The 14,113-nt window shown below is 53.5% G+C and overlaps 5 protein-coding genes across 5 annotated transcripts; 3 read left to right on the top strand and 2 right to left on the bottom strand.

Annotated features, from left to right (window-relative positions):
* The first annotated feature begins 35 nt into the window (after positions 1-35).
* Positions 36-1,679, top strand: CAOG_07197 (NADH:ubiquinone oxidoreductase). Its single transcript, XM_004343871.2, has 2 exons — positions 36-198; positions 997-1,679. The coding sequence occupies exons 1-2, from the start codon at positions 51-53 to the stop codon at positions 1,539-1,541; spliced, it is 693 nt and encodes a 230-aa protein (XP_004343921.1). The 5' UTR covers positions 36-50; the 3' UTR covers positions 1,542-1,679.
* A 94-nt stretch (positions 1,680-1,773) lies between these two features.
* On the bottom strand, positions 1,774-4,781 carry CAOG_07196 (hypothetical protein). Its single transcript, XM_004343870.2, has 13 exons — positions 4,689-4,781; positions 4,223-4,433; positions 3,827-3,970; positions 3,621-3,728; positions 3,385-3,516; positions 3,189-3,283; positions 3,059-3,122; positions 2,944-2,962; positions 2,728-2,849; positions 2,454-2,645; positions 2,300-2,360; positions 2,124-2,232; positions 1,774-2,027 (listed from the first exon to the last, which is right to left on the bottom strand). Exons 1-13 carry the CDS (start codon positions 4,712-4,714, stop codon positions 1,862-1,864), a joined length of 1,449 nt encoding a protein of 482 aa, XP_004343920.1. The 5' UTR covers positions 4,715-4,781; the 3' UTR covers positions 1,774-1,861.
* A 336-nt stretch (positions 4,782-5,117) lies between these two features.
* Positions 5,118-6,436, top strand: CAOG_07195 (hypothetical protein). The gene is made up of 6 exons (XM_004343869.2): positions 5,118-5,392; positions 5,532-5,644; positions 5,742-5,790; positions 5,901-6,023; positions 6,117-6,165; positions 6,250-6,436. The coding sequence occupies exons 1-6, from the start codon at positions 5,145-5,147 to the stop codon at positions 6,379-6,381; spliced, it is 714 nt and encodes a 237-aa protein (XP_004343919.1). The 5' UTR covers positions 5,118-5,144; the 3' UTR covers positions 6,382-6,436.
* An 18-nt stretch (positions 6,437-6,454) lies between these two features.
* CAOG_07194 (hypothetical protein) lies at positions 6,455-7,687 on the bottom strand (the record flags this gene model as incomplete). The annotated part of the gene is made up of 1 exon (XM_004343868.1): positions 6,455-7,687. The coding sequence occupies one exon, from the start codon at positions 7,685-7,687 to the stop codon at positions 6,455-6,457; it is 1,233 nt and encodes a 410-aa protein (XP_004343918.1).
* Positions 7,688-8,599: 912 nt separating this feature from the next.
* On the top strand, positions 8,600-14,106 carry CAOG_07193 (hypothetical protein). Its single transcript, XM_004343867.2, has 2 exons — positions 8,600-9,103; positions 9,467-14,106. The coding sequence occupies exons 1-2, from the start codon at positions 8,654-8,656 to the stop codon at positions 13,982-13,984; spliced, it is 4,968 nt and encodes a 1,655-aa protein (XP_004343917.2). The 5' UTR covers positions 8,600-8,653; the 3' UTR covers positions 13,985-14,106.
* The last annotated feature ends 7 nt before the right edge of the window (positions 14,107-14,113 follow it).

Genomic DNA, 14,113 nt, shown 5'->3' with positions numbered 1-14,113 from the left:
CTTGCTTTTTTTTTTGCGCAGTCTTTTTTTCTTTTCGTTTTTTCAACACAATGCTTGCCAGTCGTTTGCTCGCGCGGGCTTCCGTTGCGATCGCCGCCCGCCCGGCCGCCGCAGCACCAACGTCGGCATCATCAGCAGCAGCACCATCCGTCGCTGCCATTCGTTCGTACTCTGCGCGGTCGCTCCGGCCATCCGCTCGTAAGCAGCAAAGAGCAACGTTTTTTTTTTTTTTTTTTTTTTGGAACAGTTTTTGTTGTTGATCGTCAGCCAGCAGCTGCTCTTGCCGCAATGCAAGCGCACCAGCAAACACAGTCACGCATAATGTGCATCGCTACTACGCTGGGATTTTCCAAACCAGTTCTGTGTGTGGTCTGACTTTGCGTCGTTGCAAAGCAAACAAACAAAAAAAAAAAAAAAAGGTCAATGCAAAATCCAAAGGAAAAAAAAAAAAAAAAAAAACAGCGCGATGTCGTTTTTTTTTTTTTTTTTTGTTCCCTTTGCTTCCGTTTGTCCAGCTTTGGTTTGTCCTTTGGTTGTGCTTTTGGTTGGTTGGATCTGAAATGAGGATTACAATCAGAACATGCAATGAATGAATGAATGAACGAGAATCGCAAAAGGAGCAAAACGACGAATGGAAAAGCGAAACGAAACGAGAGACGCCATGCGACATTGAGACAGACAGAGACAGAGAGAGAGCGACAGAGAGAGAGCGACAGAGAGAGAGCGCCATCATCATCATCACCCACTCACACGTGGAGAGCAACACAATGCAACAATCGCACGATTCGCGAGTGGAGGCGAAATGGGAAGAGAGGGAAACGAAATGGAAAGAGAGACAGACAGCGCAATGCAAAACCCATACAACGCTCATCCCATTCACCCGCATCCCCAATCACCAATCATCAATCATCAATCATCACCAATGGCTACTTGTACTAACCAACACCACCGTGCTCCATTCTAATCGTCCTCCTGCTCCCCTTCTTCTTGCTCTAGACCGCGAGGAAGTCAGCACGACCTACGCCACCCCGATCCCAGAGCCGACGTCGTGGCGCCAGATTGTCGACAACAATGCTAGCACGCTATTCTTCTCGGAGCTGTTTGGCGGCATGCGGCTGACGCTCGACTACTTTTTCCGCCCAAAGGCGACCCTCCACTACCCCTTTGAGAAGGGACCGCTCTCACCGCGCTTCCGTGGCGAGCACGCCCTGCGCCGCTACCCTTCCGGCGAGGAGCGCTGCATTGCCTGCAAGCTCTGCGAAGCCATCTGCCCTGCCATGGCCATCACGATCGAGGCCGAGCCGCGCGCGGACGGCAGCAGACGCACGACGCGCTACGACATTGACTTGACCAAGTGCATCTACTGCGGCTTCTGCCAGGAGGCCTGCCCCGTCGACGCCATCGTCGAGGGTCCCAACTTTGAGTATGCCACCGAAACCCACGAAGAATTGCTCGCCAACAAGGACAAGCTGCTCTCCAACGGCGACAAGTGGGAGCCCGAGCTCGCTGCAAACCTCCAGAGCGAGTACCTGTATCGCTAAACCGCGAAAACCCCTCTGTACTTGTTGCCTGACTTTTGTTGTAGAGCTACGTCGAAATTTTTTGGGTGTTGTTGTTGAATTGTGTGGTTTTTGTGTCTGGTTGTTTTTTGTCCAAAATTCTGTGATCTATTCTTTCGAGTTGTTGGACGTTCATATTGACATTCATCGAGTACGTTTCGTCCACACCTCAAGGTATTCAACGGGGTGGTGGTCACTTGATGCAGAAAACAAGCAAACAAAAAAAATATGTATTGCAGGAATTGAAGGCTTGGTTTCTGTGCAAATCACTCTCCACTGCATAGTAGCAACAAAGTGCTCGTCTAAGGCAGAGAGATTTGATGCTCACTGGACAGGCGATGGGCCACGGCTGGCTCCAACCGAGACATGTCCAGCAACTCTGGTCCGATCGTAAACTCGCCGCCAGGGATTTGAAGATAGGTTTCGCGACCAAAGCACTTGCTGCTGTACATGGCTCCAACAGGATTGCTGCGGACACGTTCAGTTAGACAAGGAAGACAAGGCAAAATAAAGGCAAACAAACGAAAAAAAAAAAGCAAAACCAAAGCAACCGCTGCTACTCACCAGAGAATTTGAGCTGTAATCTTGTCGTTGTTCTCAAAAGACTCGTGCAACAAGCTCACGCCGGATTGGAAGGCCAGCTGAAGCTCTTCCGTCGGAGCAGGAGGAGGCACTGAGAAAGAAACAAACAATGTAAGACTTTTGCGAGCACGCCTCATTCACGTTCAAAGATGACCTACAGTGAATGGAACGATCCACTCGGTCGAACACCATGAAGCTTTGCCAGTCAACGGCGTCGATCTGCTTCCGACCAGGGATTGTTTTTTTCCAACATCAGAAACATTAGTACGCGTGAAATTTTTGAACTCTCCGCACAACAAGCTCTCCTCATACATTTCCTGCTTCCGTGGCCTTCGAGACTTGCTCTTCGAGACGTTTGAGGCGTGGAACGAACGATTCAGTCATGTCGTGGATCAAATCCAGGTCATAGATCGCGGCCAGCTCCATCACCACAACCAAGGTCGATCGAGGAAGCACCTGGAGGTACAAGCCAACGTACTCGCCATGTTCGTCGGGCGCGAAATCCTGAGACGAAGCGAGGGGCGATGCAAGTGAGAAAAAGTGGGTTTTGGAGATGTGCGGAGTCGTTTTTCAGCTCCTTGGTTACCTCTGGGATGCGTGTCGACCCTGCTTTGGCTTCAGGAGTCTTTCTTGCTCCCACTCGCAATTGAGTCATGATGTCTTTCTTGAGATACACGGGCATGAGCTGGTGTGTGGACTCGACGTCCCCTATCATCCAACAAATGAAGCAAAGGTACATGAGACGCCGGGGCATTACAAGGGGTTTCAGATTCAAGGGGGTTCAGGTTTGAGCAGAACATACCAAGCGATGCGTAGGGATGCTTTGAGCGAGGCAGAAAGCAAAAAAGAAAAACAAACAAAAGTGTGAGTGGATCGCAAGCAGTATTCCCAGTTCCTCATCGCACGAATCGCCTTACAATAATATCATAGAGTAAGTGAATCCAGAAGGTGGTGGCGGGGTCCAAGTGAGAGCAAAGAATTCTAATTAAAAACAGAATAAAAAAAGTTAGTTGTGCTCACAATGGAGAGTTTACGCTCATGACATACGTTTTGTTGAAAAAGATGCAGCCAGAGAGCACGCCAGAGCGATGCTTGACCATTTGCAGAATTTGCGAAGCAGCGATAAAGTGTCGGTTTGCGCTCTGAACAGAACACCGAAAAACGAAACAGCAAGCACGCAAACGGTCAGATGTGGAACGATTGTGGACTGGATCGAAAGCTTTGTGCTGGATCACGAGCTTACCCGCTTCAGCTCGGTAAAGCGAACTGGCTGGAAGGTAAAGCTCATGGTGTCCGTTCGTCGAATCAACGGAGTCAAGCGCTTCCAAATGTTGCGAATGTCTTCACGGAATTTCAACTTGTCGTTTTTCGCTTTCTGCGGCATTCACGCAACCCAAGATACAAGCACCCGAGATAGAGGGCACAGCAGATGAGTGTGAGCACTCAAGTTCAGTCACATTCAGGCGACGACGGACTCACTTTTAAAACGCGATCAAACGATCCATGCAGAAACACGAATGCAGAGTACAAGTTGTGCAACTGGTTGATCAGCGAAGTGTCTGGTTCTTCTGGGGGAGCGCACAGGCTCTAAGTTTTGTCGAGATCAGCAACAACAGCACCAAGTCAGCGCTTCTGGAGTGGAGGTTGAGTCTGATTATGCCAACCATCTCGCTGGCAACACTCACCAGAGTGTATTGCCCGACGTGCATGCATGCAGCCTTCTCGTGCTCCAGCGTGATGACTTTGGGCGGTGACATGCCAAACTCCTTGACGAATGTTGAAAATCCCTCGATTCCGTCCATCAGCGCAACCTGCTTCATCATTGGCAGCTAAGCAGCAGCGTCCCAAGAGTCAGATGTGAGTGATGGCTAACGGTTTGGCTGGTGATCATGGACGCTTTGACGACGATTCTGAGAACAAAGTGCTCTGACACAACCTCGCCATTTCTCAAATGTTCTCCATTCTCAGACAATTGCACTTCTCTCAGACAATGTTTCATGCACAATCGCATGTCTCTGACAATGTCTCAGACACATCTCGCTGTTTTCTCAGACTTGACTCTACTTCACTCATTCACTCACCTCTGCTGGATGGAAGAAGAGGATCTGGTCTTCCTTCGGGTCCTCCTCGCGCGGGCATGCGAGTGTGTCGTGGACGTAGAATGTCCTGCGCGAGTCGAGGACGACCTCCTCTGGCTCTTGCTCGAGGTCGCTCGCAGCGGACGCGCGGTTGCTGAGGTGCGACTGCTGCTGGTGCTGGTGCTGCTGCTGCCTGTCCCAGCTCAGTCCCACACTGATGGGGACAAAAGTGAGGGTCAGTTTCAGAGTGAGGTCGGTTCAGAGTGCAGAGTCAGCTTCAAAATCCCAATGCAAACAACAACAACTTCCTATGAATTCGAATTCAATGCAGCTTCCTTTGACCTCTCAAAATCTTCCACTTCCACTTCCACTGTCACTTTCACTGTCACTTTCACTGTCACTTCCACTGTCACTCACGCCAAAACACGCTGCAATTTACAATCCAGTCGAGTGCAGACTTGGCGTTTACCTCTCATCGCCAAAGTGCATCGACATTATTGTTGTTGGCTTTGGATTTTCGCTGCTTCTCAGACCGGCGACCAAAACTACAACAATAAAAGACTGACAAACTCAGACTGAAACTCAAACTTTAACTGACAAGATTCAGACTGAATGCCGAATGCAACGCAAATCGTAATGGCAACTCAGTCAAACTGAAGATTCGCTTTGGCTCACTTTGATCTCAAACCCGCTGCATTGGCTGCTTTGCTCCGTATTTCCATTGATATGGAATATCGAAGCCAACAGCTGAATGTGAGACTGTGCGCCCAAGCGTGATCACCATTCATGCTTTGAGCCAATGATATGTTCAAAATCGTGATTCTCAAATTCAAGTTGTCCGATTTTGAATGCAACTCAGAAATCATCCCCGTTTTTTTGTTATCAGTCTTATTATTCTTTGCTTTTTGTGTTCTTGCTCTGAGAAATGAGATTGAATCCTGCCATTCTGAGCCTTCTGGTTGCTGCTGTTGTTGGTCTGCTGCTGCTCGCTGGAAGCGGCGCCATCGCACAGCCGCAGCATGGGCATGATAGTGACGGACAGCAACAACACCACCACGAGCATGTTGCCGATGCGCTGATTGCCTTCCGCGGCGCCGATGACGCGAGTGGCGCGTTTGAGGACCGCACGCAGGCGACGTCCGGCGCAACCACCGGCGACTGGCTCGTTCTACTGTGCGCAGAGTCGTGTTGTTTTGGGTTATTGAGACAGCGAGTGTTTGCTGAACTTGGGAGGCGGTGGGAGGAGGGGGGGGGGTTGCAGAAAATTCTGAGATTCTAACCAAATCTGAGCCATTCTTGACTCTGACGTTAGTGCATCGAACGAGGCCATCCAGTCCAAGCACATCCAGACGCTCTGGCAGGACGTCGCTTCGCGCCTTTGGCAACGCATCAACGTCGCGACAGTCGCTGCAGACGAAATGCCAGGTTTGGCCAAATTGTCTGAGATTTTGACAGGCGTTTCGTTGTTGTCTGCAATTGCAAAAAGGCTGATGGATGCCGTTTGGATTTTAAACCATTGCAGAGACGGCCGCACGGCTCCAACACACCGCAGGCAGTCACCAAGTGCTCTTGTACAGGCGCTCGCAAAGACAAACGACATTGTGATTTTGTTGGTGCACCCATTCCATGTGCGACCACTTGGACTCATTCTGGATGCTGGTCTCTTTCTGCGACTCTACAGGCTTCGATTTGGTCGCGCGTTCCGGTACCGTGGCAAGATGGAAGCAGACGCGCTCGTTGACTTTGCCACGAAACATTATGCGAGCGCCGCTCAGTTTGTCATCCCAGAACCGCCATCCATGCTGTACGCCGTTTCTTTTGCGATGAACAACGTGCACATTCGTCGTTCAACCTGCTGATGACAATGCGTGTCTTGATTTTCGATGGGTGGCAACAGGCACAAACTGCAACATGCAATCGTCACGAACATTCGCATTTATGTGGTTGTAAGTCAACGCATCTACCAACTTTGAGCTTGCTCTCACCCAACCCTCACTTGTTTTTTCTGGACTGGTGTGCAATTGGCTCAGGAACCGCTCCAGCACTCGTCTACATCCACCGTCGCCATCTACGCTGGCGTTGGTTGTTTCGCCGTGTTGGGTCTGGTCGTTGCCACGTGCTCCCGCAGCGCATCCCGCCGTCCGCATAGCAAACAGCACTGAGATCTGTAGATTTTTTTCCCCATTGAAAGCCAATTCCAATACTTTCCCCGCAAACGATACAGTTTTATTGAACTCAGGACAAGAATGTGGCCGAGTTGTCGGGAATGCGCTGCACATGCGACCCTGAAACATGCTCAAGAATTGGAGTGCTGCGAGATATTGCGAGTGTGCGCTGAACAAGCTGCCGAAGCTCTGGACGACCTGCGTGCAAATCCTCAACCGGCTCATTCCCGTCGACAACGCAATGCTTGTAGGTGAAGTGCACCAACCGCAGCAAAAGTCGCACGTATTCATCATCGCGCATAACCCGGAATATGTTGAGCCCTCGTGTCGCAGAGACGGAGATGTACAGGGCGGACTGCACATTGGCCACAAACATTTGCAGTTGCAGCTGGGGAATGTTCATTGAGGCAATCTGCTCTTGTGGCTGCATGGCCAACCACCGGAATTTATGCTTCCCTTGGCCCTTGGCCTCGACGAATGGGCAGGTGTTTTTGATTTCGAGAATCTCCGCTCTCGGAGACATGGTGGCGAGAGAGACGTCAAACGGCACGTACTTGGCGGTATCTGGATCCACGACACAATCCGCATTGTTGGCATGATGCTCTGTGACAGGCCGGTGAAAGAGCAGACCGTCTGGCGACGCGCCAAGGGGCGGGAGCATGTCTCTTGTAAAGCCCAGCTGGTTCATTCTGCTCGTCACGCCTTCTGCATCCCAGTCGAGCAAAAACATGCCGCACTCGGCCACACGATAGTTCGGGGCTGGGAAAATGTCCAGCAGGGAAAGAACGCTGCTGGGCTCTTGTGCAGAGCCCCAGCGGAGGCGGGCGGCAGTGGCGTCGGGAAACTCGCTTAAGGCCGACGCCACTGGCCTGTGTGGCAGCGATTCTCCGACATGGATTTTGGAGCCCAGTTCCTTGGTTGATGGCGAATTGTATGCTGTGAGCACGTGGTCGTTGGTCGGACTGGCTTGCGGGTTCTTTGGCGAGCCAGACAAGTGCATCGCTCGCAATGCCACGGCAATGGCATCTTCCTGTTGATGATGAAGGTCGCTGTCATGCAATCGGGCCTCGCGCAACGATTGTACAATTTCGCGGATGGCGTCGTGCTTGACATAGTGCTTTGCCAAGCCGAGAAGCCCAACTGCTTGCCGTTCCCTCAAGCCAGCCATGGTCGCAATGCCGCTCGATGTAACGACGCCATGATGGAGTGCCTTCCACAGCTCGGTGTCCTGCCTTACAAAGCGATAATCCTGAAGCGCCGGGCCGACACTGGCGAGCCGATCTGGCGGCGGCAGCGCGAGCATTCGAGCGTCCATTCGCAATTCGGCTTTGGTCACTGCACGCCACTGCACGTTCGGGTGCAGTCCCGTCTGACCAGCGTCGACTGGTCCGTTGGTCGTGCCAGTGCTTGTTGATGCATTGGATTGGTTCTTGCTCGGCGACGTGCTTGACGATGATAAAGAAGGGTGGAAGGACGGACTTGTCCGATTGATAAATGGCTTGTTTCCCGGTGCCACAGAGCCGGATGCAGCGGCGCTTGCACTCTGGCGTGATTCTGACGTTGGTTTGACCACACTGATAGCTGGTTGTCGTGTGGTACGCGCATGATCTACTTGTGTGAGGTTTGCTTGGCTTGACTTGAGTGCTCCTTCTCGACGATCCAGCACTGCGTCGTCCACGATCGCGCGCTTGTCTGCTTGTTCAGCTTGTTCTACTTGTTCAGCTTGTTCAGCTTGTTCTGTTTGTTCAGCTTGTTCAGCTCGTGCTTGCTTGCGTCGCAGTCGCTGGTTGATCCGCTTGCGTTGCCTTCGAGTTCTCAGATCCGCAGCTTCAGCACCATTGCTGTCGTTCTCAGCATTGGATCTACTTGTCCGTGGTACTCGTATTGATGACGATGATGATGAATCCATCGTCTACTGAGCTTTTTTGCGAAACAAACAGATCACAATGTGAGGACTGAGCGAAAACGGCAAATCTCAGAAAAATCTCAGAAATCCGAATACGAACGGGGGGTGACTTGTCTGCACTGAGCATATTCTTGTCCATCGTTGCTGATGAACAATGGATCCGCTTTTGTGACTGAGGCTCTCATTGAGCATTGCATTGAGAATTGCATTGGAGTCCTGTCTCTCACCCAAACTGAATCATTGACTGGCGCTTTCCATTGAGATTTGCATTGTTTTTTTTCCATTGACCTTGCGTTGCATTTTATTTGGCGGTCAATCTTCCTTATTGTCGGATCCGCTCAGACAGACCAGACCCACTGAACAATGTCAACTCAGTCGCCCGCAGCCACTTTGACGACCACGTTGACTCCGACTCTTGCTCCTGCTACTACTACTACTACTTCCACCACCACCACTGTTGGCTCGGGAGTGCTGCCGCCCGCCTCGTTCGCAGCCGCTGTCGATGCATTGGGACCGGGCGAGCGCAACTTTCTACGGAGGACCTTCCGCCGACTCGCTCCTCCGCCCGCGTCGTCCAGCAGCAACAGTAGTAGTAGCAGCAGTGGTGGTAGCAGTGGTGGTAGCAGTGGTGGTGGTGGTGCAGAGCAGCTTCAATCTGCCGCTGCCGCTGCTGCTGCTGCTGACGCGCCCGACCCCGCCTACCCCGCCTCGACTCCTACTACGACTACGACCACTGCTGCTGCGACTGCCAGTACGAGTACCAGTACTACTGCGAGTGGATCCGGAGACAATGCTGTGAACGCGACCATCCAGGTTTGGCTCACTCTCACTTCAACCTACCTCACTCAATGCCATTGTCAATGCCAAAGCGTCCATTCAACCCTCGTCTAACGCGTCGCCCGTCGTCGGTCTCGCGTTGCTGATCATGGCTGCAATGAAAAAGCCAGTCAAACAACAAACAAACAAAAAAAAAAAAACAAAAACACACCGATTTCTAGAACAACACACAAACAATAAGCCAAAAACGTTGCCAAACTTGGGTTGCTTCTCAGAACAAACCAACAAAAACACAAAAAACCTCACCCTTTCTCAGAACAATCAAACGCATAAAAACAAAACCCACAAAAAAAAAAAGCTCACCTGACGTTTGTTTTGTGTCTTGGTGGTTTTGCTCAGAACTCGACGCCCACCGCCGTTGTTGCAAATCCATCGTTGGCAGGATCCTCCGCAGCTGCACTGCTCAACAAGCACATCTTCCAGCCCATCGCCTCAAGCCTTTTGAGTGCCGCGAGCAACGATGCTCGCATCTTCTGGGACAAGGAAACCTTTTTCAGCTTCTTCCAGCTGCCGGGCGTGTTTGGCGAGCGTCTCTTCTCGGTGATGGATCGACGGAGACTGCACACTGGCATTTCATGCGAGGACTTTATTGCCTTCTTTGCCGTGTTTGCGCGCGGCTCGGACGAAGACAAGTACGCCCTGATTTACCGTCTGTTTGACATTTCCGAGCACCCGCTCGGCATTCGCCAGGAAGACTTGCGCTCTGTCTTGCTGGCCATCATCATAACTGCCGCACACGAGTTTGGCCTTGCTGGTGCCGACGACGCGACCATCTCCCAGACTGTCGAGGACATGGTTGCAGATGCCTTCCCCGCGCCTCCTGCCCTCAAACAGCAACCGAGCAGCTTGAGTGGTCGCGGTAGCGGCAGTGCCCTCCCAATCGCCACAACTACAACTACAACCACACCGCCAGCATCCAGCATTGTGCCTCTAACCTCGCTCGCAGCGTCGCGCTATCTTGCTTACGACCGATTCAAGCAATGGGCAGGCCGACACCCCTCTGTCGCGTCTGCCGTGTTTTTCAACAAGCACCTGGCACACATGACGCTGACGGATCCCTTCCGCAACAAGCGACTCACTGCGTATGACAATGAGACGGTGGCACCCAACACTAGCAACGCAACCCTGAATGCAGCCAACGCCGCAGCAGCAGCCGCCGCGGCCGCGCATGTTGCTCATCTGCACGGCGCGGAGGTGAGCGACGATGCTCTCGCGACATTTGCCGTCGAGTCTTCCGTCAGCTCTGCCTCATACAGCGACTCTCTGGGCGGCTTTTCCAGCAGCGGCGGTAGCGGCTTTAGCAGCAGCAACAGCAGCGCTCATTTACCGCCAATGCACGGCATGCTTACTGCGGAAGAGTCTGCTGTTGCCTCCGCAACAGCGTCCAACGCAGCAACCGCCGCTGCTGCGCCAACCTCTGGCGATGCGTCCTATCGCACCGTCAAGCGAGGCTATCTCTTCGCGCACGAAGGCAACGTGTTCAAGCCATGGGTCAAGCACTACTACGTGTTGCGCGACACGACATGCTACTTTTACGAGACTCCCCAGGACGAAATCCCGCAAGGCGTCGTCTTTGTCAGCGGTCAGCACGTTCGTGTGGTCAACCAGAACGCACCCGCCATCTCGTCCGGGTCGCGCTTTCCCTTCACGCTTGTCTTGCAGGACGGTCGTCTCGCAGAGCAACTTGCAGCCGACTCTGAGCGCTCGCGCATCGAGTGGTGCAATGCCATTTCGGCTGCTGCTCGCATGCAAACCGTCGAGGACGAGTACGAAATCTTGGACGACCAGGCCGTCGGGCACGGACGCTTCTCCACCGTCTGTGCAGCCGTGCATCGCCATTCGCGCCAGCGGTATGCAGTCAAAATTATCGACCGTCGCGACATGGAGGATGACGAGCGCGAGGCTCTCTTGTCAGAGATTGCCATCATGAAGCTGTTGCACCACCCCAGCACCATCCGCTTCCAAAACGTCTTTGTCACGCCATCCACCATGCACATTGTCATGGAGCTCATGGAGGGCGGCGATTTGCTGCAGCGCATCACGTTGAACGAGCAGACGGGCGCAGTCTTTTCGGAGGGCCGTGCGCGGCAAGTCATGCGTCAGGTCATTCGCGGAGCAGCCTACCTGCATTCGCTCGGCATTGTGCACCGAGACCTCAAGCCCAACAATGTGCTGTTTGCTTCGCACGCCAGGAATTCTCCCGTCAAGATTGTTGATTTTGGGTTTGCGCAGTTTCTTGGCAAGTCGCGCTTGCTCTCCGGAGCGTGCGGCACCTTCAAGTACTTTGCGCCAGAGCTGCTGTCCAACAAGAGCTATGATTCGGCTGTTGACATTTGGTGCCTCGGCGTCATGTTGTACCGCATGGTCTGCGGACAATACCCGTTTCCAGGCGAAACGGAAAACGAGATGGTCGCATCCATTTCTGGCGCGCTCTTTGTTCGCGACGAACGGTGGGCTGCGCTTTCCCCGCCGCTCAAATTTTTGATTCAGCAACTTCTGCAAGCCGAAGCAAATGCGCGCCCGACAGCGGTGGCGGCGCTAGAGTTTGAGTGGTTTTTGGCGCCGGACAGCATTCCTGGCGTCCCCGATTCGCCCCTCGCAATGATTCCCGCGCCAGCTCCTGTCAACCTGTCTGATCGTCCAGCAACGTTGCGTCTGCCCCCAACATTGAGCACACGCGCTGATTCTCCGAGTCGGATGATGCTGGCGCAAGCCGTCCCCACCCAGGCTGCTTCTTCTCCTCGAGGAACAAGTGCCTCGCCATCGTTGCCATCATCTTCCGAGCCGACTCGCGGCGTGCTGACGTTAGGAAGCATTGCATTGGACGGACCTGGGGGCGCTGATGACCCGAGCGGTGCCATTCTCTCTCCTCGAGCAGGGCAAGCGCCCAGCACGTTTTTCTCGGCAGCAGCAGCAACCTCGTTATCGAACAAGGCGCCAGAAGTGCTTGTCGGCAATCTAGTTTACTCTTTGCAGACGCAGCCTTGGGAGGTCACTCGAGTTCGATCGCGATCGTTCAACCACATTGGCGCACTTCCACCCGTGCCTGCACGATCAGTGTCGCAGATCGACCACAGCGAGCTAGTAGATGAGCTCATCACCGCCTGGGATGTTAAATCGTCCTTCCCAGGGCCCGCACCTCACTCGAGCTTCAACCCTCTCAAAACCTCGGCAAGCAGCGGGCCTCCAACCTCCGGAAGCAGCACTGGGGCCAGCAACATTCCTCAGTACACCTTGCTTCCCGCTCATCTGCTTTTGCACTGCCTCGACCAAATCGAACGCCAGTGCATGTTGCAGCAAGTGCTGGACAAGAAAGAGCAGGAAGAGAGGCAAAAGCAGACGACGCTGGAGCAGAACGAAGCCTCGCTGCCCTCCACGCCCGTCCGCCTCCCATCGCGTGGCGACAGCATTGAGCATTCTGGACTTACAACAGACGATCTCATGGCCACGGCTTTGGGGCCCGCAAGTCCTGGCACACCAAAATCGCCCGATGCGCTGCAGCTTCCCGCCGATAACAACCACAACCTCACACTCCACGATCGAGAGAAGGCACATGACGCCTGGGTTTTGGATGCCGATTTCGAGTCGCCGTCCAATCCCTACATTGGGTTGTTGCAAGCCGCTCACAATCGGTTTGTTGCGCTGTTCAACCGATCTGGCGCAACTCTGCCCCCGTTGGCCCTCGCTTTTTGGATGAGCAATGCTCACTACTTGTACACGCAGTGCCGCGTGAGGCCAGTTCAGCAACGCTCACAGCTCATTGCACGGCAGACTCTTGCGCTTGGATCTGCCATCAACATGTTCTTCCGGGCGTTCGTCGAACGCTGTCGCGCTGCCATCAGCGGCGTTTTGTTGGAGGGTATTCTGACTGAGCAATCCGACGTGCGGCCCTCCAACTTGGCTCACGACGACTTTTGGACTGCGGCCTTTTCCAGTTCTCCAGACCAGACCAACTATTCTGCGTCGTCCACATCGTCGTCGTCGTCGTCGTCGTCGTCAAACCGCGTGCTGAAGCTTACCCAGCTGCTTAGTCAGCTCGAGCTGTTCCGCCTTTGCTTGCGCGATTGCCGCGTACATGCCTCCATTGCATCGCAGTTTGCGCAGTGCATGGCCGAGTACATTGGCACCATCGCACTGAACGCTCTGCTGTCCCGTTCGGAACTGTGCACTCCGATGAATGGCATCTACATTCGGCAAAACCTGTCTCAACTGGAGGAGTGGTGCCGCAAAACAGATAGCAAACTGGCGTTGGACGCTCTCGCACCCATCGTCCAAGCTGCCAGTCTCCTGCAAGTGGCGCAACCAGGGCTGTCTGCACGCGATGCTGTCCGCGATATTTGCCCGCGGCTCAAGTTTGTTCAAGCAGAGCTGCTCATCCGAGGCTGCTGTTTGGACATGGGCATGACTCGCACATCTGGCGAGAGCGAGGCCGAGCTGGCTCATGCCGATTCGATCGCCGCAACCCCCGTGCTTCCGACGGACAACTCGCACAATCTGCCTACTTCTCCCCGCCGGCATCATTCGCGGCCGTTCAGCGAAGGCGACTCGTTTTCGGTTGACGAAGAGGCGCTGAATGCTTCGCACATTCATGAAAGCAGCGACGAGGAAGGCGAGCTGACCTCGTCTCCTCGTATGCCCGGAGCATTTTCGGAGTCTCGCGACCGTGGAGTGTCGCCCTTTGCCGCCGTGCTCGCTGGGAACACTTCCGGCCTGGACGATATTACCGAGTCGTCCTTGTTGCAAAGTGTAGCAGTTCCAGTCCTGCGCATCCCTTTCGACGAGCAAGCCGAGCCGATCAGTGTGACGGACCTGCCTCTTCCCGCAGGTCTAGTTCTCCGCGTTCTGCAGCGAGCGTAGAAGCCGTCTCCTTTCCACTTGAATGTGTTTTTGTAGTAATTCAACAATAATGAAGACCTCGAGAGGCAAGAACAAAAGTAACTGGTGCTGATGCGATTATCATGCAGTTGGCTTTCCTCCAAAAAAAAA

This window comes from Capsaspora owczarzaki, assembly GCF_000151315.2.
Source record: "Capsaspora owczarzaki ATCC 30864 unplaced genomic scaffold supercont2.13, whole genome shotgun sequence".
NCBI classification, from domain to species: Eukaryota; class Filasterea; order Ministeriida; family Capsasporidae; genus Capsaspora; species Capsaspora owczarzaki.
Note: the sequence above shows the minus strand (reverse complement) of the source record. Positions and strands in the feature narration are given on the sequence as shown.

Coding starts and splice junctions, on each gene's coding strand:
- CAOG_07197 (XM_004343871.2), top strand. CDS start 51: ATGCTTGCCAGTCGTTTGCTCGCGCGGGCTTCCGTTGCGATCGCCGCC. Junction 199..996: donor GTCGCTCCGGCCATCCGCTC/GTAAGCAGCAAA, acceptor TTCTTGCTCTAG/ACCGCGAGGAAGTCAGCACG.
- CAOG_07196 (XM_004343870.2), bottom strand. CDS start 4,714: ATGTCGATGCACTTTGGCGATGAGAG. Junction 4,434..4,688: donor ATGCACTTTGGCGATGAGAG/GTAAACGCCAAG, acceptor TGTCCCCATCAG/TGTGGGACTGAGCTGGGACA. Junction 3,284..3,384: donor GCTTTACCGAGCTGAAGCGG/GTAAGCTCGTGA, acceptor TGTTCTGTTCAG/AGCGCAAACCGACACTTTAT.
- CAOG_07195 (XM_004343869.2), top strand. CDS start 5,145: ATGAGATTGAATCCTGCCATTCTGAGCCTTCTGGTTGCTGCTGTTGTT. Junction 5,645..5,741: donor CGCTGCAGACGAAATGCCAG/GTTTGGCCAAAT, acceptor AAACCATTGCAG/AGACGGCCGCACGGCTCCAA. Junction 5,791..5,900: donor GGCAGTCACCAAGTGCTCTT/GTACAGGCGCTC, acceptor GCGACTCTACAG/GCTTCGATTTGGTCGCGCGT.
- CAOG_07193 (XM_004343867.2), top strand. CDS start 8,654: ATGTCAACTCAGTCGCCCGCAGCCACTTTGACGACCACGTTGACTCCG. Junction 9,104..9,466: donor CTGTGAACGCGACCATCCAG/GTTTGGCTCACT, acceptor GGTTTTGCTCAG/AACTCGACGCCCACCGCCGT.